The sequence below is a fragment of the Erinaceus europaeus genome, chromosome 5, assembly GCF_950295315.1.
Source record: "Erinaceus europaeus chromosome 5, mEriEur2.1, whole genome shotgun sequence".
NCBI classification, from domain to species: Eukaryota; Metazoa; Chordata; class Mammalia; order Eulipotyphla; family Erinaceidae; genus Erinaceus; species Erinaceus europaeus.
This window is the reverse complement of record NC_080166.1, coordinates 59049256-59077236: the sequence shown is the minus strand read 5'-3', so window position 1 is coordinate 59077236 and position 27981 is coordinate 59049256. Positions and strand designations below refer to the sequence as shown.

General features: G+C 43.5%; 1 protein-coding gene across 4 annotated transcripts in view; it reads right to left on the bottom strand.

Annotated features, from left to right (window-relative positions):
• Positions 1-41: 41 nt before the first annotated feature.
• The window catches only part of SYT1 (synaptotagmin 1), a 664148-nt gene continuing 636208 nt past the window's right edge, over positions 42-27981 (bottom strand). For all 4 annotated transcript variants that reach the window (XM_060191358.1, XM_007525653.3, XM_007525654.3 and 1 more), the window contains 2 exons: positions 7556-7689; positions 42-3255 (listed from right to left, as the gene is read on the bottom strand). In XM_060191358.1, the coding sequence (XP_060047341.1) occupies positions 3049-3255; positions 7556-7689 (341 nt within the window). In that variant the 3' untranslated portion in view covers positions 42-3048. The remainder of the gene's footprint in view (positions 3256-7555; positions 7690-27981) is intronic.

The following is a 27981-nucleotide window of genomic DNA, read 5'->3' as shown; positions in this document are numbered from 1 at the left end:
GTCAAATAAGAAAAAAAAAAAGAGTTGAAAGACCCAGCATCAACAGGAAATAAAACATTTTTATTGACTATCTGTGTAATATGTTGTCATTTTTTTTTAAACAACAATCGGAAAACTACTGTGGAATTCACTACACAAAGTGAAACAAAATTTCAACCACCTCATCAAAAACAAAGGTAAGATACAGCTAGCTAAAGTAGTGGGGCTCGCGGGCCACGAGCCTTATGGCAGGAGAAAACACCCCAACACTTCTACAAGATACAGAGAAAACCCACACATAGGAACACTCAAGCAGGCAGTAAATATACACAAAGGCAACTAGGATCTTTCTAGAGTGTCGGACTCTAATACTTCACACAGCTTTGTCAGAAAGGTACATGTGGCTTATCTGAGGATGAATCTTGGTCTTGAAGCAGGGTCGCTCACTGATGCATGAAAGATGACAGAGTACCTACTAATTCTATGGTGACAGTTCCATGTCTGGCAGTGTTACGAGAGAATGCATTAGTAGTACTTCAATGCAGGAAGTGATGTGTGTCCGGCAACTCAAACCTGCCGTCTGCCTGAGCAACCTGACATTGCATGTCACGCAACTAAATGTCAGTTTCTGGTATTTAAGAAAACTTGGAACAAGTCAGTCAACTCCCTCGTCTTTGGTAAAGGCTTGGTCCTTTAAATTGGAACGATGCTTTTTTGGCTTTTACCTTCATTCTGGTATTTTGTCTCCCTTCATGAGTACATTCTCTGTTATCTCTCTATACTTTCTTTTAAAAAAGGACCATCCTTTGTGTCTGAACCAGTTCTGTAGAGTTTGCTGTGGCTGGGAGGAAAAAGGCCAAAGGGCTGGCTGCCTTTTGTATCAATGAGCAAAGTATTGTGACTAGAATCAGCTCTGTCAGGAAACAGCCAACCTCATGTTCAAAGCCTATACTGTCAGCCCTTTTAAAAATTCTCTTTGAGTCTGGAAGAAACGTGGCTTGATATCCTAAAGTCTGAACACGAGGCCAGTGCTCATGCTCTTTTTGTTCTGTTTTGCTATTTGTGAAGGTAGGCTTTCACTTTAGAGCATTCCTACCAGCCGTGGCCCAGAAGTTCAACTAGGTCACTGGTAGTGATGGAAGGAAAAACTCAATGCTTTGTGAGACAATGGGCAACCCTTCCGCGGGCTGGGAAGTCTACCCATCTTCGGGAAAAGTATGGAATATATTGCACAGTGCTTGACAAAAAGCTGTGTGTTTCACCCCGTTCTATGTATCTTTCTAGTCCTATGCATAGCTTTTCAGTTCGGAATTGGTCCTTTGTAATAAGAACTGTTTGTGCTACACACACCTTGGGCAGTGCAGTAGAAGGGAATGGCAGTATTGTTACAATATCACTACAGAATAAGTTGAGTGCTATCCACTGAGGAAACTAGGTGTCTAAGCACACACAGCAGTCACAGTGTTACACAGAGCAGTCCTTTAAGACTCTTATGGAATGACTAGTAGCTTCATAATAGTGCCATTTACTACATAATAACATTGAAAACATTTAAAAACACCCCTCAGTCAAGCATCTAGTGTACAGAAGAGGTTGCTTCAGTTTTCTAGAACTTGTTCTTGGTTTTGTTTCACCCTATATATATATATATATATATTTTTTTTTTTGTTAAAGGACAAATTAAAACTTATTTAAGTAAAAAGAGCATATAAAAAAGACCACTAGCTGTTTTGTTTTGGCTTAATTGAAGTGCATTCAGAACTATGGCTAATTGTTTATATATATATTTCTTCTTTTTTTTTTTCATCTTCTGATGGGATTACAATACTGTCTGTTTGACCACAAAATGATTTTGTGTAATAAGCACAGATGGCTGTGTGAAAAATATTCTGCATTCCTTCTCATCTGTTTTTGTATAACAAAATATTGTGTTACAAAGTCGAATGTGCAAACGTTTTGGAATTGTTAGAGGCGTGAAATCTGGAGGAGAATTCACGGGGTGCACGTTTGTGTAAAGGTGACAACGGAGAGCTATTTTTTTGTTTTGTTTTATTTGTTTGTTTGTTTGTTTTTGAAATCGTCAGGCAATATTTCAGAAATGCTGACTTCTCCCCTCAGTTCTTCTCCACTCTCCTAGCTTCCAGACAGACACATACCCTCATAGGGATATGCAACACACGCACACGCACACGCACACGCACACACACACACACACACACATGCGCGAGCACGTGTGGGGGCCATGGCGCTTCCATTCTGTCTGCAGTATATGCAGTATATGAAGTTACTGGGTACAGTTCAGCTGTTCCCTCAGATGTCAGAGTGCAGCTGTGTCCCAAGCTTGGTAGACACGTGCAGACCGATGATGTTCTGGTCTATGGCTGTGCTTCCTGGACATCAGCCTCGGCGTGCCCTTCAGACTGTGCTGCTTTGCCTGTGAGGAATTTCTACAAAGTTGGACTCACCTACTAGGATGTGGCGTATAGGTGTATCTTGGTGGTCAAATAACCAATAGAAAGCTCAGCTTTAAGTTGTCCTTTAAGATGTCAGTTTCACTGGACTAGTGCCTTACAACTCGATATATATATATATATGTATATATATATATAAATAATTTTTGCCGGAATGCAGACGATACTATATTTACCATATAATATATTATCAGCTCTCCTATATCTCAGTCAATTTACATAGTTTAAAATAGAACATCTTATTAAAAACATCTAGATATACACAGCTTAGGAAACACAACATACAAAGACACAAACTAGAAATAAATCTTTAGCATACTGGTATGTACAACGGCGTGATACAATAAGTAATCTCAGTCATGCTCTATCTACACACCATATTGCTTAAAAGAAGAGTAGATTTTGAGGGTGGTGGCATGGTGACGGGCTTAGGGTTCTCTACATTTAAATCTGTGCAAATGAAAACAGGATTTGAAGTACCACTGAATTGTATTGGGAACGCATGGCTGGAGAAATGAAAGGACCCACATTACTGAGGTATTTACAAAGACTGGCTAGAGTACTGTGTGGGCAAATGCAGAAAGGCTTCTTCCTCCCTTTACTTCTTGACCGCCAGCATGGCATCCACTTCCTCCTCCACCTGTAAGGTGTGCCACTGGGCAATGGGTCGCCTGGGGTTGGCCAGCATGTCTGACCAATGTCGCAGCTCCGCCCCGGTGCTATTGTAGCCCACAAAGACCTTACCGATGGCATCATTCTTGCCAATCTTGTCATAGTCCAAAACAGTTACCACCACTTGCACTTTCTGAAAGAGGACAAGAAAGAAACATGAGTCACCCAGTTCCCGTTACAGCATCCCCTTGAGAACGAAACATTGCAATGGAGAAGACATCATCCCAAGGGGCTGGGCTGGATGGTGGTGCACCTGGCTGAGCGCACATGTTACAATGTGCAAGGACCTGGGTTCAAGTGCCCTGGTCCCCACCTTCAGGGGGAAAGTTTTGTGAGTGGTGAAGCAGGGCTGCAGGTGTCTCTCTGTCTCTCTCCCTCTCTACCTCCCCCTTCTGTCTCAATTTCTGACTGTCTTTATCCAACAAATAAATAAATATAATTTAAAAAAAATCTTGAGAGAGAGAGAGTAGATATTATCTTCAAACACAAAAATATGGCTAAAAATGACATGAATGTGAAAACACACACACACACACAAACCAAACCAAACCAAAACCTGTGGAGTCCAATCCCTGTTTCTCCATCACCATGCTCTTCAACATTTTCAAAATGCTTAGAAAATGCCTTTTCCCCCCCTTTAGAGACAGAGAGATATTGAGAGAGAAGGGAGAGAGAGGAAGGGGGGATAGAGACTAAGAGACACCTGCTGCCTTGCTTCACCTTTTGTGAAGCTTCCCTCCCTGCAGGTGAGGACCAGCTGCTGCCCAGACTTAAATGGCAATTTTTTTTTTTTTTTTTTTTTAACCAGAGCATTGCTCAGCTCTGGCTTATGGTGGTGCAGGGACTTGAACCTGGGACTTGCCGGAGCCTCAGGCTTGAGAATCTGTTTGCATAACCATTATGCTATCTATCTCCGCCCTCGAATGGTATTTTTTTTTAAAAAAAATGTATTGGGGAAAAAATGTATTGGGGATGATTATACAGTTGTTTCAGTACCCAAAGATGGTTCAGCAGGCAAAGTGCAGGCCTCACCATGCTTGAAGACCTGGATCTGATCCCCAGCACCACATGGAAGCACTGAGGGAATTTCACTGGGAGTGATGAGGTGCTTTGGCTTGCCTCCCCCCTCTTTTCAAAGGGGGTATATTAAAAATTAGTCTGGGGAGTGTCAGGCATAGCTCAGTGGGTTAAGGATCCTGGTTTGAGCCCCCAGCTCCCCACCTGCAGGGGAGTGGCTTCACAGGCGGTGAAGAAGGTCTACAGGTGTCTCTTTCTCTCCCCTCTCTGTCTTCCCCTCCTCTCTCCATTTCTCTCTGTCCTATCCAACAACAATGACAGCAATAACAACAACAACGATAAACAACAAGGGCAACAAAAGGGAAAATAAATAAATGTAAAATAACAAAAATTAGCCTGGGAAGGCCACATAGTGGTATCACCCATGACAAGGCCTGCTGCTCATTCCCTGGCACTGCATAAAAAATAAAAGTCATTTTCATGAATTCCTCAGCTAATTCTCTTAATGAATCCCAGGCTGGGGAGGCAGCATGATGTTTCCTGCTTGAGGCTCCAAGGTAGCAGGCTCAAGCCTCAGTATTACCATCAACCAGCTGAGCAGTGCTCTGGTCTCTGGTATTTCACTGGCATTAAAATAATATAAAGAGGGAGTCGGGTGGTAGCGCAGCAGGTTAAGCGCATGTGGCACAAAGCGCAAGGACTGGAGGAAGGATCCTGGTTCCAGCCCCCGGCTCCCCACCTGCAGGGGAGTCGCTTCCCAAGCAGTGAAGCAGGTCTGCAGGTGTCTGTCTTTCTCTCCCCTCTCTGTCTTCCCCTCCTCTCTCTATTTCTCTCTGTCCTATCCAACAACAACGACATCAACAATAATAACTACAACAATAATGAAAAACAACAAGGGCAACAAAAAGGGAAAATAAATAAAAAAGAATTAAAAAAATAATAATATAAAGAAAACCATTTTATAGGGCTGGGGAGAGAGCATCATGGTTGTGCAAAAACATTTTCCTGCCTGAGGCTCCAAGGTCCCAAGTTCAATCACCAGCACCACCATCAGCCACAGCTGAGCAGGGCTCAGGTCGGTCTTTCTCTCTCTCTCTCTCTCTCTCTCTCTGTATCTCTCTCTATCTATCCAAAGTTGAAATGAATGGTTGGCGTGAAATTTGACAGCTCATGTAGGACTGATTAATTACTCGCACTGAGACAAATTAATTATCCTTATGAAAGCTTTATTTTTCTTCTACTTGCATATATAATTTACACATTATTGGTGTGTGTGGGGGCACATAGAGCATTCCCATGCATTTCTGAAAATCAGTATTTTGCTTGTATCAAAATTGATTTTTTTAGGGATAGAAACAGATTATTTATTTATTTATTTATTTATTTATATTTCCACTAGGGTTATTGCTGGAGTTTGGTGCCTGCACAATGAATCTACTGCTCTTGCAACTTTTTAAAAAAAGTATATGTTTTATTTTTCCTTACTGGATAGGACAGAAAGAAATTGAGAAAGGGAGGGGGAGACAGAGATAGAGAAAGAGAGAGAGAGGCACCTGCAATACTTGCTTCACTGCTTGTGAAGTTTCCGCCTTGAAATTGGGGAGCAAGGCCTCAAACCTAGGTCCTTGCCATGATAATCTGTGTACTTAATCAGGCTCTTCACTGCCTGGTCCCCAGATGGATAATTTTATAACTTCAGGCTAAAGGAAAACTAAACCCCTATGTTAGAATTTGAAACATTTGGTTTTTTAAGGAAAAAAGAAAAGGCTAAGAAAGTAGCCTTTTATGGGGAGGAAAACAAAACATACACACACACACACACACACACACATACACAGACACACACACATACACAGACACACACACATACACAGACACACACACATACACAGACACACACACACACATACACAGACACACACAGACACTGACACACACACACACATACAGACTCATAGACACACACACAGACACACAAGACACACTCAGACACACACAGACACACACACAAACACACACACAGACACACACAGATACACACAGAAACACACAGATACTCACACACACAACCAGATACACAGACACACATACACAGACACACACACTCAGACACACACAGACACACACACAGAGACACACACAGACACACACATAGACACACAGAGATACTCACACACAGAAACACACACAGATACTCACACACAACCAGATAACACACACACACACACACACTTTATTTATTTTTCTTAAAGAAATAAAGAAACATCAGGACATGTTAGCATCCATAGGAGTAGGTCTTAGAACTCAAAATGGACCTCACTGAGGAAATAAAGTCTTGGAGAATACTGGAAGTTTTGGAGTTTTGTGAGCAGGACCAAAACAGTAGGTCCACTGGTTCAGGCTAGTAAATCCCAGGTACTGGGGAGTGAGTATTGCTACCTTTGCAATGTCATGACAACCTTTGGACGTTAAGTGAGAGAGACATCATTATGGTTCTGCAAGAAGGAATGTCATGCCTGAGGCACCAGGTTCAACCCCCAGCACCACCAGCAGCCAGAATTGAGCAGTACTTTGAGAATGAAAAAAAAAGGTAAATAGATGTATAGATTTTGATGCTTGTGAAGCGACTTCCCTGCAGGTGGGGAGCCAGGGGCTCGAACTGGGATCCTTATCCTTCCACTTTGCGCCATGTGCCCTTAACCCACTGCGCTACTGCCCGACTCCCTCAGGATTATATTTTTAAAAGTGGCTACATAACAACATGCCATGGCACCACTGTGGCTCCATGTAACAATTTACTTTAACTGTATACATCTCTTAATGAAATACTTTCTATCACAGCAATTACTAGCTAGCAAACTCAGATTCCTTCCTTTCAAAAGCATTCAGAAGAAACTGAATTTATCCAATTAAAAACACAAGGTAGTCTCATCTTCCTCTTGTCAATCATATCTTCAGAAGGAAAGATTTAAGAGCTGCTGTCTGCTCAACAAATGCCTATCTTTTGATAAGGACAATGTGATAAGGAAAATGACACATTTGTCCTTGAGCAAATAGCAGAAGTTCATTTCCTCTTGTTTTTTTTTTTTTTTTTAACCTCTCTGGGTGCACCTTTTGAGTTAGCAGAGCTGTTCTCCTGACTTTTCTTTCTTTCTTTCTTTTCTTTTTTTTTTTTCCTTTCTTGTTTCTGCTCTGCTGAATGGCGGCTGGTCTGGGCTGATGAGTTGGCATATCCCATCTGTATTTTTTATCATTTCCTTCTTGACGGAATTGGAGCTTCCAATGTGCATGGGAGTAGGCATGGCAACTCTAATGAAGGCATGTGCATGGATCATTTAGAAGACATGCCTATATCATTTATGTGGAGCCAAGAAACGGAAGTGAATGGGAAGGCCCAACTTTTTGTTTGACATTACCTGGATTTGCTCAAAAGGGACTTCAAAGCTGAATGACTCATTGTAGTAGGGGTTAAGTGTGTTCTTTTTAATTGTTGTCTTTTTCTTCTTCAGTCTCTTGCCATTTTGCATCAGATGAATTTTCACATAAGGATCTAAAAAACAGATAAAAAAAAAAAATCCTTAGGAGAGCCAAGGTACATATTTTACCACACAGAAAATACCAAATATCCCCAACAAAAAAATAATAATTATCTAGCATCAACAATTGTAAGCATTTTTTATTGAGAGATTTTAAGTAGGCCATTAACCTTTTTTTTAAAAAAAGATTTTATTTATTAATGAGACAGAAAAGAGAGAGAGAGAGAGAGAGAGAGAGAGAGAGGGAGAGAAAGAACCAGACATTACTCTGGTACATGTGCTGCTGGGGATTGAATTCAGGACCTCATGCTTGAGAGTCTAGGACCTTAAAAAAAAAAAAAGTTACCCTTTTTTTTTTTTTTTTTCCTTTGGCCATGAGATCTCAATATTGACAGTTGGATTAGAGCTTAGAGCCCTGTGCAGTAAATTAGTTGTTTACAGAGGGGGTATAGTCTTGACATGTAGCATTTGCCAAATGGGAGACATATTCCCAGCATGGTCTATTTCAAGCTACTAACTATTTACAAATGACTGGCTTACAAAATTCCCGAAACTCTAACAATGGGGCTTCTGGTAACTGGCCAAGAAGCCATGACAGCATAGCCCCACCTGGAAATGAGAGTCTTGACAGAGAGAGGACAGTGGAACCATGCCCTGCCCTCATTTATTCATCTGCCCAGACAGACATTAGTTAGGCCCGACGGGTCTGGCAGTGAACAAATGAGACAGTTCCAGTTTTTATGATGGACTGCAGGCTCATGGGAGCAAACAGAATGAGGCTTCAAAACGAACTAAAATTATGAGTTGCTGAGAGCACTCTGGAAGAACAGAGTAGAAGTTTGAAAGTTAATACCAGGGATAGCATGGAGGGGCAAAAATAAGATGGACTTTTCTTTCTTTTTTAAAATTTCATTTTATATTTATTTATTTATTCCCTTTTTTTCTTGCCCTAGTTCTTTTTTTATTGTTGTAGTTATTGATGTCGTCGTTGTTGGATAGGAGAGAGAAATGGAGAGAGGAGGGGAAGACAGAGAGAGGGGAGAGAAAGACAGACACCTGCAGACCTGCTTCACTGCCTGTGAAGTGACTCCCCTGTCGGTGGGGATCTGGGGGCTCGAACTGGGATCCTTATGCTGGCCCTTGCACTTTGTGCCACATGCGCTTAATATGCTGTGCTACTACCTGAATCCCAAGATGGACTTTTCATATGTAGACTGGATAATGTCTCTCTCTGGAAGGAACATTAACCGACAGTTGAAAGTTGAAAGGAGGGGCAGAGAGGTGGCACACCTGGTTGAGTGCATGCGTTACAATGCACAAGGGCTCAGGTTCAAACCCCCTCGACCCCACCTTCAAGGGGAAAGCTTTGCGAGCGGTGAAGCAGGGCTGCAGGTGTCTCTCTGTCTCTCCCCTTCTCTGTCTTCCCCTCCTCTCTCCATTTCTCTCTGTCCTATCCAACAATGACGACAATATATAGGGGCCAATGGTGGCACGCCTGGTAGAGCGCATATGTCACAATGCACAACGACCTGGATTTGAGCCCCTGGTCCCCACCTGCAGGAGGAGAGCTTCACAAGTGGTGAAGCAGGGCTGCAGGTGTCTCCCTGCCTCTCTTCCTCTCTATAACCCCTTCCCTCTTGATTTCTCTCTTTATCCAATAAAGATGATAATTTTTTTTTTTAACAGGAAGTTGAAAGGAGCTGTGTGTGATAGAAAGGGAGAGAGATTGGGTGAATTTGTACCTGAATGGCTGTCCCTAGGTAGAGAAGAACTCCAGGGATTAGGAAAAAGAATAAGGCAGTACACACAGAGAAAAGCGATTCCCTTAGTATCCCCAAATTAGGCAAAAATAAAGTAGTAAGCCACAGGAAGGATAAGATGATCTCTATGTAGAGTTATTTTTCTTTCTTCTCTTTTCATTTATTTATTTATTTATTTATTGCTTCCAGGGTTATCGCTGGGGCTCCATGCCAGCACTACAAATTCACTACTTCTGATGGTCATTTCTTCCTTTTTTTTTTAATTGGAGAGGACAGAGAGAAACTGAGGGGGGAGGGGAAAGTAGAGAGGGAGAGAAAAAGAGAGACACCTTCAGATCTCCTTAACGGTGTGTGAAGTGTCCCCCTGCAGATGGGAAGTGGGGTCTCATACTGGAATTTTTGTTTTGTTTTGTTTTGTTTTGTTAACCAGAGTACTGTTTAGCTCTGGCTTATGGTGGGGTGGGGGATTGAACCTGGGACTTTGGAGCCTCAGGCATGAGAGTCTCTTTGCATAACCATTATGCAACCTAACCCCTGAACTGGGATCCTTGTGCTTACATGCATTTAACCTGGTGTTACACCGCCTCCCCCTCCCAGTTCTTTTTAAAAATGTTATTTAGTTATTATTGGATAGAGACAGAGAGAAACTAAGAGGGTCGTGAGAGATAGAGAGGGAGAGGGACAGAAAGACACCTGCAGCCCTGTTTCACCACTTGTGAAGCTTCCCTGCTGCAGGTGGGGACAAGGGACTTGAACCCAGGTCCTTGTGTACTGTAATGTGTGTGCACTTAACCAGGTGCACCACTGCCTGGCCCCCTATGTGCAGTTCTTTAACTGATAGCTGAATGACAAATCTTCTGGTCACCAAGTACTAATAACCAAGATTCATAATTAAAATAAATAAAGTGTCTCTATGGCTTTCTTCAGTATCTTTTTTTCTTTTTAAAATATGTGTTCTGAGATATGGAAAATGGTGAGGAAAAGAAGTGATGGGTACTGAACCCTCATCAAGGTCTTCTGGGAAATCAGAATCAGTCCTTCTGCAATTCACTTAGCAATCGGTGTTTACATATATATTCTTTTAAAAAATTATGATCTTTATTTATTTATTGAATAGAGATAGCCAGAAATTGAGAGGGAAGGGGATGATAGAGATGGAGAGAGACGGAGAGAGACACCTGCAGCCCTGCTTCGCCACTTGTAAAGCTTTCCCCCCTGCAAGTGGGGACTGAGGGCTTGAACCTGGGTCCCTGCACACTGTAACATGTGCACTCAACAAGGTGCTCCACCACCCGGCCCTTAACTATTATTTCTATAACTGTCTATATTAGTGTATATTTGCCCATTCCTCCCTCCCCCTACTCCCTGCCATGGCCCCATCCTCTCTTCCTCTCCAAGTCACACCTACAGCTAGTACTACATCTCAATGTCCCTCTCTTTTTTCCTTTTCTCTCTCCAGGTCCTGATGGAGTCCTGGGATTCAGGTGGATCCACACCCCCTGCCTGCTTCTGTCTTTCCCTAGTGGGGCAGGGCTTTGGAGAGGTGAGGTTCTAGGACTCATTGGTGAGTCTGAGCCCAGGGAAGCTCAGACTACTTTTTAAAGATCCATCATAAGGTATAATATAATCATTATATTCATACACACACACACACACACACACACACACACACACACACACACACACACACACACACAGAGAAATGTATATCTCATACATTGTAAAAGTTTCCTCATCTTCCTCACAACCACACTGAGGAAACTGAGCCCCAGAAAGATTATTTTTCCCCCAGGAAACCAAGACGGGGTCTTCTGACTGTGGTCTGCTGCTTTGTGTGAATGTTGGAGCGAACATTAAGCACAGTGCAGAAGGACTCAAATCTCAGCTCTGCTGTGAACTGTGCGGTCTTGGACAAGCTATCTGAACTCTGTCACTCCAGTTCTTTCAACATGAACTAGTGAGACTGAGGACACCTCAGTCTCCTCAGGTTTTGAAGACTGACTGAGTGACTTTTTGAAACTTCCCCCTTCAGGTGGAGGCCAGGGCCTTGTACCCAGGTCTCCGTGCACTGTAATGAGTCTAATCAGGTGTGCCACCACCCGCTCCACTTCTGCATGAAGTCTTGCAAGCATTATCTCCCGTCCCACTTATTTCCATCTTACACACCTGCATGTGTTGATAAGAAGGATAATAACCCAGATAAGCCTCTATACTTTCTTTTTCTTTTCTTTTTTAAATATTTATTTATTCCCTTTTGTTGCCCTTGTTGTTTTATTGTTGTAATTATTATTGTTATTGATGTCACTGTTGTTGGATAGGACAGAGAGAAATGGAGAGAGGAGGGGAAGACAGAGAGGGGGAGAGAAAGACAGACGCCTGCAGACCTGCTTCACCGCTTGTGAAGCAACTCCCCTGCAGGTGGGGAGCCTGGGCTCCAACCGGTATCCTTATGCCTGTCCTTGCGCTTTGTACCACGTGTGCTTAACCCGCTGCGCTACCGCCTGACTCCATATACTTTCTCCTTCCTTCCTTCCTTCCTTCCTTCCTTCCTTCCTTCCTTCCTCCCTCCCTCCCTCCCTCCCTCCCTCCCTCCTTTCTTTTCTTCCTTCCTTCCTTCCTTCCTTCCTTCCATCCAACCTTCCTTCCTTCCTTCCTTCCTTCCTTCCTTCCTTCCTTCCTTCCTTCCTTCCTTTTTTGCCTCCAGGGTTATCGCTGGGGCTTAGTGCCTACACTATGAATCCACTGTTCCTGGAGGCCAGTTTTTCCTATATATATATATTTTTTGTTCCCCTTGTTGTTGTTATTGTTGTTATTGCTGTTGTTAGATAGGACAGAGAGAAATCAAAAGAGGAGGGGGAAAACAGAGAGGGGGAGATTAAGATAGACACCTGCAGACCTGCCTCACAGCTTGTGAAGTGATTGCCCCCCTCTTTAGGTGGGGAGCCAGGGGCTCGAACAGGGATCCTCACGTCGGTCCTTGTGCTTTGTGTCATGTGCGCTTAACCCGCAGCGCTACTGCCCGGCCTCTATATTTTCTTGTGATCCCAGTTCCTGTCCTTCCCTACCAACCAGCACACATGTAAACAGAGACTGGGCTGATTTCCTAACAGTTGCTGCATTGGGAGAGACTGCAAATGATCAGCTCAGGTGTAGTAGTCAAAAACAACCCCCAAAGTGCAAGGACCCGCAATCGGTGTGAGGATCCCGGTTTGAGCCCCCTGGCCACCAAGTTACAGATGCTACCATGACTCCAACCTGACTTCCCTGGGCAGACAACCTCACCAATGTGTCCTGGAACCTCACCTCCCCATAGGCCTGCCCCACTAGGGAAAGATAGAAACAAGCTGGGGGTGTGGATCCACCTGCCAACTCCATGTCTGTTGGAATATTGTACAGATGAGGTTGAACATTGGCAGGGCCCACAAACCACTATATTTCCATGCAAGTATTATTTACATATCCCCCACCACATTATCCCCTCAGGGTATTGCTAATTCCCGCCAGCTAAAAAATACAGCAACCAAAACTAAGTAAGTTCCCAGAATGCCTTTTTCTTTTCTCCACCCTCTTCCCTAGCCAATTCTGTCCTGACTTGCCACTTCCATTTTTACCCTATAAAACCCGCTGTTGTTCCTGGTTTCACCCCTTTTTTCTCTTCCACGTCCCGACCTGGAGAAGGGTTGGCATGCTTAGTGGGAGGTGGCCATTTTGCTAGCTCCATGTGGCCTAAACCCGCTGTGCTCACACCTGACTCAGGGACGTCAGCATGAATGAAGATTTGTGTTCCTGCTTCGCCGGGAGTTCCTGGTCTCTCTCTCTCCTGCTACACAACCCTGACACATGCCTAGTGGAGAAGCAATTACAGAAACCACAACTCCCACCTTCTGCTCCCCATAAAGAATTTTGGCCCATCCTACCAGAGGGACAAAGAACAGGGAAGCTTCCAATGGAGGGGATGGGAAATGGAACTCTGGTGGTGAGAATTGTATGGAATTGTAACACTCTTATCCCACAATATTATTGATCATTATTAAGTCACCAATTAAAAAACTGAACAAAACCCCTATGTTCCCAGGGGGGAAAATGTGTTCTGAAATGCAGAACTCTCTGGCTTCCAGATGGACTTTGCAAAAACAACCTGCTTGTCATGTAGGGATCTCCCCCATTGCTATTCTGTCCTTCACTCTCATGCCACAGGACACAGTCATCCCTGCCTTCCCTCAGGCAGTTCTGGTGTGGGAGTATGCTAAGTTCATAGAAACAGAAATCACAGAACAGCAAGCAGGGCTCCTTCCAAGCAAGGAACCACCACAGAGTCTTTGTATTCACAGTCAGAACAGGAAAGCAGCAGTTCAAAGCCAGAGTAGGCAAGAGCCTGCACTTTTCCTTTGGACAGTTTTGCATGATTGTCCTGCCTTCATTCCTAATGACTGCAGTGACCGTGGGCTTTTATAGCTACGGCCTTACTATTTCAACCAAAGACTTCCCTTGATTAGAAATAGCCTCATGTCAGCTGTTTTGTTCAAAGCCTTCTAAGTCAGTGCCCAGCTTCTGAGGAACGTGGGTTATGATTCTTTTCATCTCTCCCATCCTGTTCTCCCTGCTTTGTATAACGTTTCACTACATTTCAATTTGACAGTGTGGAATACAAAAAGTAATATTTGTATCAATCAGGTCTCCAAATTTCAAGTTAAGAAGATTCCTTTTAAACTCAGACACTTGTTTGTTTTTTCCTCCCTTTTTGGAGGAGCTAGGACTTCTCACTTGGATAATTCCATCACTCCTAGCCAATATTTTTTCATGCAGATATATAGAGAAAGAGACAGAAGGAGAGACAGCACTAGAGCTTCCTGTGGTGCTGTGGTTCTCTCATGTAGTGCTGGGACTTGAGCTTGGATCACATTCATAATAAAGCATATAGTCTACTCAGTGAGCTCTGTCTCTGACCTCTTAAGTGGTATGGATTTTAAAGGAAATTGATTGCTTGTATGGTGGAAAAGTTCAGTGGCACATCTGTTCACATTACAGTGTGCAAGGACCCGGGTTCAAGCCCCTGGTCCCCAACTGCAGAAGGAAACTTTCTGAGTGGTGAAGCAGGGCTGCAGATGTCTCTCTGTCTTGTTCCCTCTCTATCTCCCCCCACCTCTCAATTTTTCTCTTTCTCTACCCAATAAATAAATAAAAATTAAAAAAAAAAAGAAAAAGAAAAACGGGCCGGGTGGTGGTGCACCTGGTTGAGTGCACATGTTATAATGTGTAAGGACCCAGGTACAAGCTCCTGGTCCCCACCTGCAAGGGGAAAGCTTTGCAAGTGGTGAAGCAGTATTGCAGGTCTCTCTCTCTCTCTCTCTCTCCCCCTCTCCCTCTCCCTCTCTATCACCCCTTTCCCTCTCAATTTCTGGCTGTCTCTATCCAATAAATAAATAAAGATCATAAAATATTTAAAACAAAAAAAGCTCAGGAACAGAGATATGTGACAATGATTGTTCACGGCTCCTGATAAGCCATCCTTATGTTGCCAATAGAAATCCTTTTTTTTTTTTTTTTTTTTTTCCCCCCCTTTTGTTGCCCTTGTTGTAGCTTCGTTGTGGTTATTATTATTGCCTTTGTTGACACAATTCGTTGTTGTTGGATAGGACAGAGAGAAATGGAGAAAGGAGGGGAAGACAGAGAAGGGGGGAGAAAGATAGACACCTGCAGACCTGCTTCACCGCCTGTGAAGCGACTCCCCTGCAGGTGGGGAGCCGGGGGCTCGAACCGGGATCCTTACGCCGGTCCCTGCGCTTTGCGCCACATGCGCTTAACCCACTGCGCCACCGCCCGACCCCCGCCAATAGAAATCCTAACGTCTGACATGGGCACGGGGAGTTCACCCGGATAGAACCCTTTGTCCCAGAGCCTCCTGGGACTTAATATGTTGTCTCGCAACTAAATTCTGGTGTCTGGATTTGAGTGCAGCCTCCGTGGCACATCCTCACCTTGGCGTTCCTCAGCTAGGGGTTGTGTTGATCACCTCCCTCACAATAAATGATTGTCATAACATGCAGGGAGGGAGGGCCCTATAGGGCCCAAGTCTGTTTAGAACAGGAATTCTGCTAAACATCGAACACTGTTCTGGATAGACCTTCATAGTGAGACAACTACAGACCCCAAGTATCAGTTGAGCTGGGACCGAGAAGCCTTGTCTTGTGATGGGTCTAGCTCATTCTTCCAGCTTTCTTTTCTAGTCTTGGATATGATGGAGGGGCAGTGCCCAGTTCTTTCTTTTCTCTTCTTTCTTTCTCTCTCTCTCTCTCTTGCCTCCAGGGTTATTGCGGGGGCTCCGGCGACTGCACTATGAATCCACTGCTCCTGGAGGCCATTTCTTTTTCCCTTTTTGTTGCCCTTGTTGTTTATTGTTGTTGTTATTGTTGTTGGATAGGACAGAGAGAAATCAGAGCAAGGAGGGGAAGACAGAGAGGGGGAGAGAAAGATAGACACCAGCAGACCTCCTTCACCGCCTGTGAAGTCACCCCCCCCTCGCTGGTGGGGAGCTGGGGGCTCTAACCTGGGTTCTTACGCTGGTCCTTGAGCTTCACGCCACGTGTGCTTAACCTGCTGTGTTACCCCCCCTTTTAAACTTTGCAATAGAAAGTGTTTTCTAGTAGTAAAGAACAAGAAGATAGGAAGATCGTGGGCCTCTAAATGATCCCACCAATTTTATCCCTATACCTACAATCCTGTGAGAGGTAAAGAACTTCAAAAAGGGGTGTGGGCGGTGGCACATTGGGCTAAGCACACATATTACCACGCACAAGGATTCGGGTTCGAGCTGCTGTAGAAGTTGAACTGAAAAAATAAAATGTAAAATGGTGATTGAAAGATAGGTAAGCCTAGACTCTAGTAACCCAAGGGTTAAGTAAGTAATTACAGAACAGACCTGAGTTCCCAGAGTGACTCTAGGAATTTAGGGCTGTTACCAAAGACCCTTGAGCCTGTAGAGAAAGAGATAACCACAGGGCCAGATAGTGGGAAAGAAACTTCCCTGGAGCCTGGAGTCAGGAGGAGAGATAATCACAAGGTTGTAACCCTCCCTCATACTTCCCCCCTATGCAGGTGATAGATAACCACAATTGTAAGACTGTCATGTTCCTGTGTAGACTTGAGCTTTGTCACAAAGGCTATGTATTCTGAACCCTATATAAAACTTAGTAAAACTTAGGGTGGAGGTTGAACACTAGAGAGCTGCTGTGTCAGCGTCTCAGTGGTTAGACCCTAATGCTAGCTAATAAAGACTCTTTGCTTTTACAGGTTAGACCCTAATGCTAGCTAATAAAGACTCTTTGCTTTTACATCACTTTGGTCTCTTGGTGTCTTCCTTGGATAACCGGACCCAACACTGCCACTCTCCACCTGGGGGGGGAGCTTTATGCATGGTGAAGCAGGTCTACAGAACACTCTCACTCGCAGGGAGTCTAGTGGTAGCGCAGCCGGTTAAGCTCACGTGGCGCAAAGCGCAAGGACCGGCGTAAGGATCCTGGTTGGAGCCCCCAGCTCCCCACCTGCAGGGGAGTCACTTCACAAGCAGTGAAGCAGGTCTGCAGGTGTCTGTCTTTCTTACCCCCTCTCTGTCCTCCCCTCCTCTATTTCTCTCTGTCCTGTCCAACAACAATGATGACGTCAATAATAATAATGACTACAACACTAAATAAGGGCAACGAAAGGGAATAAATACATTTTTTTAAAAAAAGATCTCTCTCTCTCTCTCTCATTCTTACCATATCACTGAGAACTTGGAGCCTCAGGCAAGAGAGGCTTTTTGCATAACCATTTTGTTATCTCCCTTGACACCACCCCCATCTCTCCTTCCTTTTCAATTTCTCTCTATCTTGTCAAATAAAAGTAAAGGAGAAAGGAAAAAAAGATGGAAAAACAATAGCTGCCAGGTGTGGCAGGTTCGTAGTGCCAGCACTGAGCCCCAGAGATCATCTGGGTGGCAAAAAAGAAAAAGAGAGAGAGAGTTTCAAACAAAGGTTTTGATCTTCTTGAGTCCCACTGTGTTTTGGAGTTTAGTTATTTTATTGATTGATTGATTGATTGGATAGAGGCAACCATAAATTTTGATTGGATAGAGACAACCATAAATTGAGGGGGGGAAGGGGAAAATAGAGAGGGAGAGGGGTCATCTGGGAGATGGCTTAGTGGATAAAGCATTGGACACTCAAGCATTAGGTCCCGATTTCAATCCACAGCAGTACATGTACCAGAATGATGTCTAGTTCTCTCTCTCCTCCTATCTTTATCATGAATAAATAAAGCAAATCTTAAAGAGAGAGAGAGAGAGAGACAGACAGAAACAAACTTGCAAAGCTTCTTCCCTGCAGGTGGGGACAGGGGGCTTGAATAAGGGTCCTTGTGCATTATGACATGTGTGCTCAACCAGGGGGCTCTAAGCCCCTGTTTTGGAGTTTATTATATCAGCTCACTCTCTTCCTCTCTAATGCAAATTCAGAAATAATTATCAGTGAAAGTCTCAGGTTGCCAGCATCTATCTCTGCTCTTTTTTCTGTTACGTTCCCATAAAATTCCACTGATAACTTCCGTTAGACATCTAGACTTTCCTCTTCAGCATGAAAATGATGGTATCCACTACAAGTCTGGTAGTCACAGACACATATCCTAGAGAAATGCACGTTTACACCAGAATTACCTGAGGGGCAGGGGAGACAGAGTCATGAAAAAGACTTTGATGCCTGAGGCTCTGAGGTCTCAGGTTCAATTCAACCTCCAGCAGCAGAGCTGAGGCTGAGCAGTGCTGTATTAAAAAAAAAAACAACACCTCAGGACTTAGGGGAATGCAGGAACAGATTGGGAAAACCATTCTTGCAAGAAAAGTAGCAAGAATTGCCTGAGAAAGTCCCAAGTTGACCCTGACTAAATTAACATATGTGAAATGTGCAGTCTGTGTTAATTCCTGTGGTTAAGAGGAATTTATGATGATGAGCTTGGTTGTTCCATCCCTGGGTTAAGTGTCCATCCCCAGACCTGTCAGAAAGGCCAAGGACCTGACCTTTGAAAACTTGGTGGGGGAGACTTAACTCTTCTAAGCACAAAGCTAACAGTGGGAGAAACACGGTAGTTTCTCAATTAAGAGTTAGAGGCTCTTTTTCTTAATTGTATCTTATTTTTTAGATAGATAGGTAGACCGATTGACCACAGCACAGAAGCTTCCTCCCTCCCTCCTTCCTTTCCTTTTTTCTTTTCTTTCTTTTTCTCTTTCTTTCTTCCTATCTTTCTTTCTTTCTTTTAATATTTATTTATTTATTCCCTTTTGTTGCCCTTGTTTTTTACTGTTGTAGTTATTATTGTTGTTATTGTTGATGTCACTGTTGGATAGGACGGAGAGAAATGGAGAGAGGAGGGGAAGACAGGGGGGGAGAGAAAGATAGACACCTGCAGACCTGCTTCACCGCTCATGAAGCAACTCCCCTGCAGGTGGGGAGCCGGGGGCTCGAACCAGGTACCTTCTGCTGGTGCTTGCACTTTGCACCATATGCTCTTTCTTTCTCCCTTCCTTTCTTTCTTTCTTTCTTTCTTTCTTTCTTTCTTTCTTTCTTCTCTTTCCTTCCTTCCTTCCTTCCTTTCTTTCTTTCCTTCCTTTCTTTTTAAATTTTTTTTTGGAATTATCTTTATTTATTTATTGGATAGAGACAGCCAGAATTAAAGAAGGATGGGGGAAATAGAAAGGGAGAGAGACAGAGAGACACCTGCAGCCCTGCTTCACCACTCGCAAAGCTTTCCCCCTGCAAGTGGGGACCAGGGGCTTGAACCCTGGTCCTTGCGCATTGTAACATGAGCGCTCAACCACCACCCAGCCCCTCCTTTTCTCCCTTTCTTTCTTTCTTTCCTTCCTTCCTTCCTTTATTTCTATATTTCTTATTTATTATTGATAGAGACAGAGAAACTGAGAGGGGAGGGGAGATAGAGAGGGAGAGAGACAGAGAGACACCTGCAGCCCTGCTTCACTTGTGAAACTTTTTCACTGCAGGGGGGCACCAGGGGCTTAAACTTGGGTCCTTGTGCACTGTAATGTGTATGCTCAACCAGTTGCAGCCTGCTCCCCCACCTCCAGAAACTTTCTTCAATGCAGTGGGAGCCAGGATTGGATCTGGATCACACCCATTGCAAAACTACACACTAGCCAATTGAGTATTTTGCTGGATCACAAGAGTTTAGAAGATTCTCCCCAAGCAGTGGGAACAGAAATTTGAAAATCAGGCAATCAGTATTAATGATTTCTCAGCTAGGGTCTCTAGGACCCTGTGTCTGCCTACACTTGGAAGCATGAACTGGATTATTTGAAGAGAGATACTATATTCCCTCTTGAGACCTAGTTCCTAAGAATGAACTGCCAAGCAGGTGTTCAAAGCAGCCCAGCTCTCTCTGAAACAACAGAGTTGAATGCAACACAGTAGGTTCAGAGCTCAGACTGCCTTCGCCTACTGCAGTTCTTCCTTGGGCAGTGATTGACTAAGTCTATTTAATCAGAGACCCCCCATCGTAATAGTATACAAATAATTAAATAGTAATAGGGCTCTCAGAGCAAACCATTTCCATTACTGGCAGTTACAACATTGACTGACTTGGTGGGGGGTCTGTAGAAATAATTTACAAGTACTTAAGAGAAGACTCCACTGAAGGGTTTATACGTCTTTATAGTTTCAAAATGCTGCCCCCCCCCAATATGATGGTAAGAATGCAGCATTAAAAATATATTTGGGGAAAATTTTTCTCTGTGAGCTCGCCAATTTAAAAATGAACTGACATTATAGCACAGCGCCTTTTGCTATGAGGAAGCCATCGCTGAGGAAGTGATTGCTATGGAGAAAGACAACCTCGTGTTCATGATACAGACCACAGAGTAGCAGAGGCTGAATTAGTTCCTTGATGGCGACACAGTGCTTCAAGGAGCTCAAGACACAAATGCAAACTGCTGCTCTTAGGAGTGAAATGGGAAGCGTGTGGCATTGTGGTGAAGCAGCTACTGCATTCCAACCACCTTGTCTCACGCTGTCAGCGGAACTGACTGCACAGGATAGAGTTTCTTGAATGTGGGGGCTGCCTGGGCAGACACTGGAACAAAGGAAGATGACTGACATGGAGGCATTTCTGTGGGCAGGTCAAAGTGCATGTTGGAAGGTTTGAGCCCTGTCCTTAATGGGCCGGAGAGATAGCACAATGGTACTGCAAAAGACTTTCATGCCTGAGGCTCTGAGGTCCCAGATTCAGATTCAATCCCCGCATTAATATAAATCAGAGCTTAGCAGGCCTCTGGTCTCAGTCTCTCTCTTTCTTCATATTTCTCTTTCAATAAATATTTTTAAAAGCATCCATTGTGTTCAAGTAATTGGAATCTATCCTGCTTGATTCCTTTTTACAATTTTTATTAGTGATTTAATAATGACTAACAAGATTATAAGATAACAGGGGTATAACTCCATACAGTTTCCACCAAGAGTTCTGTGTCCCATCTCCTCCATTGGAAGCTTCCCTATTCTTTACCCCTCTGGGAGTATGGACCAAAATTATTTATAGGATGCAGAAGGTGGGAGTTCTGGCTTCTGTAACTGCTTCTCTGCTGGACATGGTGTTGGCAGGTGGATCCACACCCCCAGCCTGTCTCTTTCTTTCCCTAGTGGGGCAGGGGTCTGAGGAGGGGAGGTTCCTGGACACAATGGTGAGGTCATCTGCCCAGGGAGGTCAAGATGGCATCTGCAACTTGGTGGCTGAAAGGCAGTAAGATATAAAGCCTGGGTGATTCTTAAATCTTCATCTACAGCCCAACTCATTTTCCCCTGGACTTGGACAGTATTTGGGGGAGGCCAAAAACTAGAGAGTATAAGCAGTACTGATAATATTTGGTTCCTTCTGGATGACTACAGAAAGTTTTATGTAAGGATCAAGCCTCCGCTGCTAGTAAGAGACCAAGAGCAAAACAAAGCCAGACATGGGGGAGGGATTCAATAAAGCAAACACAATTTGTACAACTGCAAATTTGACTTGACTTTATTTTTTTCCTCTTGGAGATCTGGATTTTGCCTCTTTTTTATGCCAGACGAGAGGTCACTTAGTAAGTATTCCTGTTGTTTACAGCAACGAAGTTGGACATTTCTATCTGGATGCTAGAATTTTGAAACAGCTGCAGTGTTACAAATGGAAGCTACGTCTTAGCACTGTAGAGACAGTTTCTAGGGAACTTAGCATGAGTGGAGAGTAGAAACAATGTAGTTCTTAACACACAGCAGAGTGAACAGGGTTCAATTCTCCCTGGCTTAGCCTGTTAGTTTAGGAAAATCTGTTGTACAGGCATTGACTCCCTACTCCCCCACTGTATTCACATCCTGCCACGGAAGCATCAACAAATTTGTGAGCTGGCATTGTCTTTGCCTATGTGAAGTGGCGATTTGGAAATGTTTCCAGATGTGGAGAAGGAGCCTCTCTCACTTCTTCATTTATTTCCTGTTGCTATGACTTGCCAAGGGTATGGACATGTCTCCTAATGAGTGAGGGAATAGTTCCTGACTCTTCTCTGCATGAGGAAGAAAATACAGTTATGTAGGAAGGAGATTTCTTTTTTCCCTTGCTGTCTTGATATTGTTGAGAAGAGAATGGGTGATGCAGTTTTTATTGCCACCAGGGTTATCTTTGGGGCTTGGCGCATGCATGACAATGTTCCTCGAAGCTTTTTTTTTTTTTTTTTTTTTTGCCTCCAGGGTTATCTTTGAGGCTTGGTGCCAGCACTATGAATCCACTGCTCCTGGAGGGCATTTATTCCATCTTATTGGACAGGACAGAGTGAAATTGAGAGTGGAGGAGAGATAGAGAGAGAAAGATAGACAACCTGCAGACTTGCTTCACTGCTTGTGAAGCTTTCTCCCCCTGCAGGTGGGGATCACCCAGATCTTTCTTGGGTCCTTGTGCTTAGTACTATGTGTGCTTAAGTGAGTATGCCACCACCCGCCCCCCTTTTTTTTTTTACTAGAGAAAGAAATGAAAAGGACAGGTGAAGATGAAGAGGGAGGAAGAGATAGAGAGAGAGAGAGCGAGCCACCGGCAGTAATGCTCCACCACTCATGAAGCTTCCCCTCCTGCAGGTGGGAAACTGAACCTGGACCCTCTGCAAGGCGATATGTACACCGACCCCACTGGGTGCACCACCACCTGCCCCCAAGGATGACACAGATTTCATTTCCCTCTTAGACGGAAAGCTAATGATTTTAAGGCTCAAAAAATTATCGATAACTCACACTTCTCATATCTGGCTAGAGAGTTTACAGGATTAATAAAGCATGTTATGGGAGTCGGGCGGTAGCGTAGTGGGTTAAGCTCACGTGGCGAGAAGCACAAGGACCCACCGAAGGATCCCGGTTTGAGCCCCCCGGCTCCCCACCTGCAGGGGAGTTGCTTCACAAGCGGTGAGGCAGGTCTGCAGGTGTCTGTCTTTCTCTCCCCCTCTCTGTCTTCCCCTCCTCTCTCCATTTCTCTCTGTCCTATCCAACACAACAACATCAATAACAACAATAATAACTACAACAAGGGCAATAATAAAAAACAAGGGCAAAAAAATAGAATAAATAAATAAATAAAGCATGTTATGTCATGAGCGGCTTAGAGGGGAAGAGAGGATTGAATCAGGAAAAGAAGGGACAGCTATGTATAAATGTGGACAGATAGCTGTAGATTTCTAGATGGTTGGCCCATGTCTACAACCTTAAGGGAACTGTGGTGGACTTCAGTGGGGAGAGCGAAGATTCAGAATTCTGGTGGCAGGAGTGGTGTGGATTCAAACCCCTGTTAACATGTAATTCTGTAATATAAAAATATTAAATAAAATAAAATAAAGAAATTTATAAAAAAATAAAGCAAGTAATAGCAAAGTTCTGAGCACCTTGGCTGTTTTTTTAAAGTTTTTAAAAAAATATTTATTTATTTTCTCTTTTCTTGCCCTTGTTGTTTTATTGTTGTAGTTATTATTGTTGTTCTTGATGTCATCTTTGTTGGATAGGACAGAGAGAAATGAAGAGAGGAGGAGAAGACAGAGAGGGGGAGAGAAAGACAGACACCTGCAGACCTGCTTCACCGCCTGTGAAGCGACTCCCCAGCAGGTGGGGAGCCGGGGACTCGAACTGGGATCCTAACACCATTATGCTTTCTATCTGGTCCTATTTTTTCCATTTTTTCTGACTTTTTATAAAAGCTATTAGCAGGCAGCATACTACTCATTATCCTCTCTTCCTTTCTATCTCTTCCTTCCTGCTCTTTCTGTCTACTTAAAAAAAAAAGATAAAAAAATATTGAAAATTAGAAAAGAAACACAGTTTTTGTTCTGGAGATATGGTGATACTAGCTTTTTTTTTTTTTAACGACCTTATTACTGGGGTCGGGCAGTAGAGCAGTGGGTTAAGCGCACGTGGTGCAAAGTGCAAGGACCGGTGTAGGGATCACGGTTCAAATCCCCGGCTCCTCACTTGCAGGGGAGTCACTTTGCAGGCGGTGAAACAGGTCTGCAGGTGTCTATCTTTCTCTCCCCATCTCTGTCTTCCCCTCCTTTCTCCATTTTTCTCTGTCCTATCCAACAACAACGACATCAATGGCAACAATGATAACCACAACAATGGTAAAACAACCAGGGTAACAAAAGGGGGAAAAATGGCCTCCAGGAGCAGTGGAGTCGTGCAGGCACAGAGGCCCAGCAATAACCCTGGAGGCAAAGACAAACAAACAAACTAAACTACCTTATCATTTCCTATTGATACATCCCTTCCTGGAACGAGCAGGTGTCCAGGTTCTCAGATAATTACTGTCATAGAGACCATAAGACAGAGAGCACTGTGTGGGTATGGATCCAGCTGCCAACATCCAATGTCCAGCAGAAAAGCAATTACAGAAGCCAGAACTCCTACCTTCTGCACCCCATAAAGAATTTTGGTCCCAGTTCGAGCCCCCGGCTCCCCACCTGCAGGGGAGGTCACTTCATAAGTGGTGAAGTAGGTCTGCAGGTGTCTATCTTTCTCTCCTCCTCTCTGTCTTCCCCTCCTCTCTCCATTTCTCTCTGTCCTATCCAACAACGAAGATAGACAACAATAATAATTACAACAATAAAGCAACAAGGGCAACAAAAGGAAATAAATAAATAAATAATTTTTTAAAAAAGAATTTTGATCCATACTCCTAGAGGGATAAAGAATAGGGAAGTTTCCCAACCCAGGTGTCCAACAACAGATGAGTGACTGAACCAGTTGTGTTCTATATACACAATAGGATATTACTCAGCTATTAAAAATGGTGACTTCATCTTTTCCAGCCCATCTTGGATGGAGCTTGAAGAGATCATGTTAAGTGTGATAAGTCAGAAACAGATGGATGAATATGGGATGATCTCACAGGCAGAAGTTGGAAAAAAAAAAGATGAGAAGAGAAAACACTAAGCAGAACTTGGACTGGAGTTGGTGTATTGCACAAAAGTAAAAGACTCTGAGGTGGGTGTGTGTGTGGGGGGAGGGTTCAGGTCCTGGAACATGATGGCAGAGAACCTAGTGGGGGTTGTATTACTAGGTGAAAGACTGGGAAATGTTATACATGTACAAGCTATTGTATTTATTGTTGGCTGCAAACCATTAATCCCTCAATAAAGAAATAAAAAAAATAAGAAAGGAAAACAAAGAAAAGAGAAAGAATAGGGAAGCTTCCAGTGGAGGGGATGCGGCATGAGAGTCTGGTAGTGGGAACTGTATGGAATTTTTATCCCTGTTAGCTTACAATCTTGTTAGTCATTATTAAATCACTAGTAAAAAAGGAAAAGAAAAAGAAAAGATACAGGACTGTAAATAGACTGAGGGCATGAGTACTTAGACAGGAAGAATAGCACTTTGGAATCTTTTTGGAGGAGGAAAAAAAAATAACCCATCTAAAGGAAAAAAAAAAAATTGGTCCTATTTGCACAGCAAGTTTATCTTGCAGAAAGGCTGTCAAACTTGTTATCCCCCCTCCCCCCCTTGAATAAATGCCTGTGGTATGGATGAGGTTAGAACATTCTGTTCACATTCCTCCCAGTTTCCCTTCAGGGTGGGAAGGTGGCTTATGCACTGTCCTCTCCAGGGGGAAAGAGCAGACACAGGGGATTTCTAAAGCCAACTCACAATGTGATTGAAAATCCCTCCCAGAGAAGGCAGAGTGAATTGATTAAGGGGGGAGGTTACTGGGCCAAGCCAGAGGTCTGCTTTTGAACTCCACTGGCTCAACCTAGTCTGGGTGATTAGGGTTCCAAGTCCAGTTTCAGAAGGGTTAATGCTTATCAAGTACTGCTGACTGACTGGATTTCAGGCAGCTCAGTGGGATGCATTGGATCGACCTTCTCCTGGTGCATCCCGTGAGTACCCATTCATTGGGGAAACTGACGATCCTTCCTAGCCGACTGAATCCACATGGATCCCAGTCACTTTCAAAGCCAGCAACAGGCAGCTCCTGACAGCTTTCAACCTGACCTGTTGACTGGCTATGGAAGAAGGGCAAACGCTAGAAGAAGAAGGCAGCTCAGTTTGTTACTTAATCTGCAGGTCGTTAAAAAAAAGGGGGGGTAGTTAAATATCTTTATTGAATACATGAATACTAGGGCAGATGTTATGTCCTCAGAAAAGCTACCATTTATGGACTTTGAATTAAATGGAATAGTCTTTGTTTCTGTGTCTCTTTTAGGAAATGGTAAAAGGGGTTAAAGGCCACTAGGAAACATTAGTGCTAAGTAAACCTACACCTATAGAAGTCAAATGGAGACAAATGGAGATTTAAAAGATCAATTGGGATTTACAAGATCAATTTGGAAAGAAAATGGTCTCACATGGCATTTTCTTTTTCTTTTCTTTTCTTTTTTTTTTTTCCTCTAGGGTTATTGCTGGGGCTCAGTGCCTGCACCGTGAATCCACTGCTCCTGGAGGCTATTTGTTTTTCCCTTTTGTTGCCCTAGTTGTTTTGTCGTTGTTGTTATTATTTATCGTTGTTATTATTATTTATGTTGTTATTATTTATTGTTGTTATTATTATTGTTGTTATTGGTGCTGTTGTTGGATAGGACAGAGAGAAATGGAGAGAAGAGGAGAAGACAGAGAGGGGGAGAGAAAGATAGACACCTGCAGACCTGCTTCAACACCTGTGGAGTGAACCCCCCTGCAGGTGGGGAGTCGGGGGCTCGAACTGGGATCCTTATGCCAGTCCTTGCACTTTGTGCCATGTGTGCTTAACCTGCTGCACTGCTGCCTTACTCCCTTTCTGTTTTTTTAATATTATTTATTTATTTTTATTAGAGACAGAGAGAAATTGAGAAAGGTGGGGGAGTTGGACAGGGAGAGAGACAGAGAGACACCACTCGTGGAACTTCCCCCCTGCAGGTGGGGGTCAGGGGCTTGAACCTGGGACCTTGTGCACTGATAGGTGTGAGCACTTAACCAGGTGTTAAGTGCCTGGGCCCCACAGTGGCATTTCCAACACAGCCGATCATTATAAAGAATTTAGTGAGGTGATGAATCTGGATTTTGTTTGGCCCCAGTTCAGAACAAGGAGCATGTAGGTAGAAGGATGGGGTGGGTATATGTTATAGAAGTTGAAAACAGAATCAAATTGAGGTGCCAACTTGGACTCAAAATGTTCTGTGAAAAATAGACTCAGTGGATATGTCTTTAAAAAAGGGGGGGCATCTTCTCCAAAGTCCCAGGTTCAATCCCCCACACCAACATAAGCCAGAGCTGAGCAGTGCTCTGGTAAAAAAAAAAAAAAAAGGGGGGGGTCTTACATAATCTTACTGGGAGGCCACTATGATCACGAGCAGCTGGAAACTAACTTGGAAAGCAAGACTACAGAGGTTGGGAAATGACATGATGAGTCAGGCTTACTGACCGTTCACTGCGGATTCAGCACTTGGTGACATGATGTGAAAAGACAGAAGAAACAATACGCCCTGCTGGTACTCTGAAAGGGTTTACTTAGGCGGGAGATGAGACTAGGAAATGAGTTTACTTAAGAACATACGAACCCATGCAAAACGGCACTAAACATTCACTACCTTATGAGATTAGAGAAAGAAATGATATCCATTGTCCTATTTTGAGTCATGCTCGGTTTATGCTGTCTTTTGGTCTTTTGTTAATATTAATGACGGTGTCATTATCATTTGTGTTTTACATATGCCTGGTTATATAGTTCCAAAAACTTTTTTTTTACAGTCATTATCTTTCTGTTTAGCAACTACTTGTATTAACTTTCAAACCAAAAAATTCTTAGGAAAAAAAATATAAAAAAACCTAGCAAAATGGTGAGGTCATATTATGTACAGTAAATCATAACCATGGGATTTTCAAATTTAACCAAGTTCCCAGATAACTTGGTTATGATAATAATTATCTATTGCCTTCTTCAACTCTAAGACAGCAAGGAGCCTTCCCCATTCTCCTTAAAATCCGTATTTCTCCTAGTCTTGGAGCCTCTGGAACTTTACTTGTTTTTCCTCATACTTCT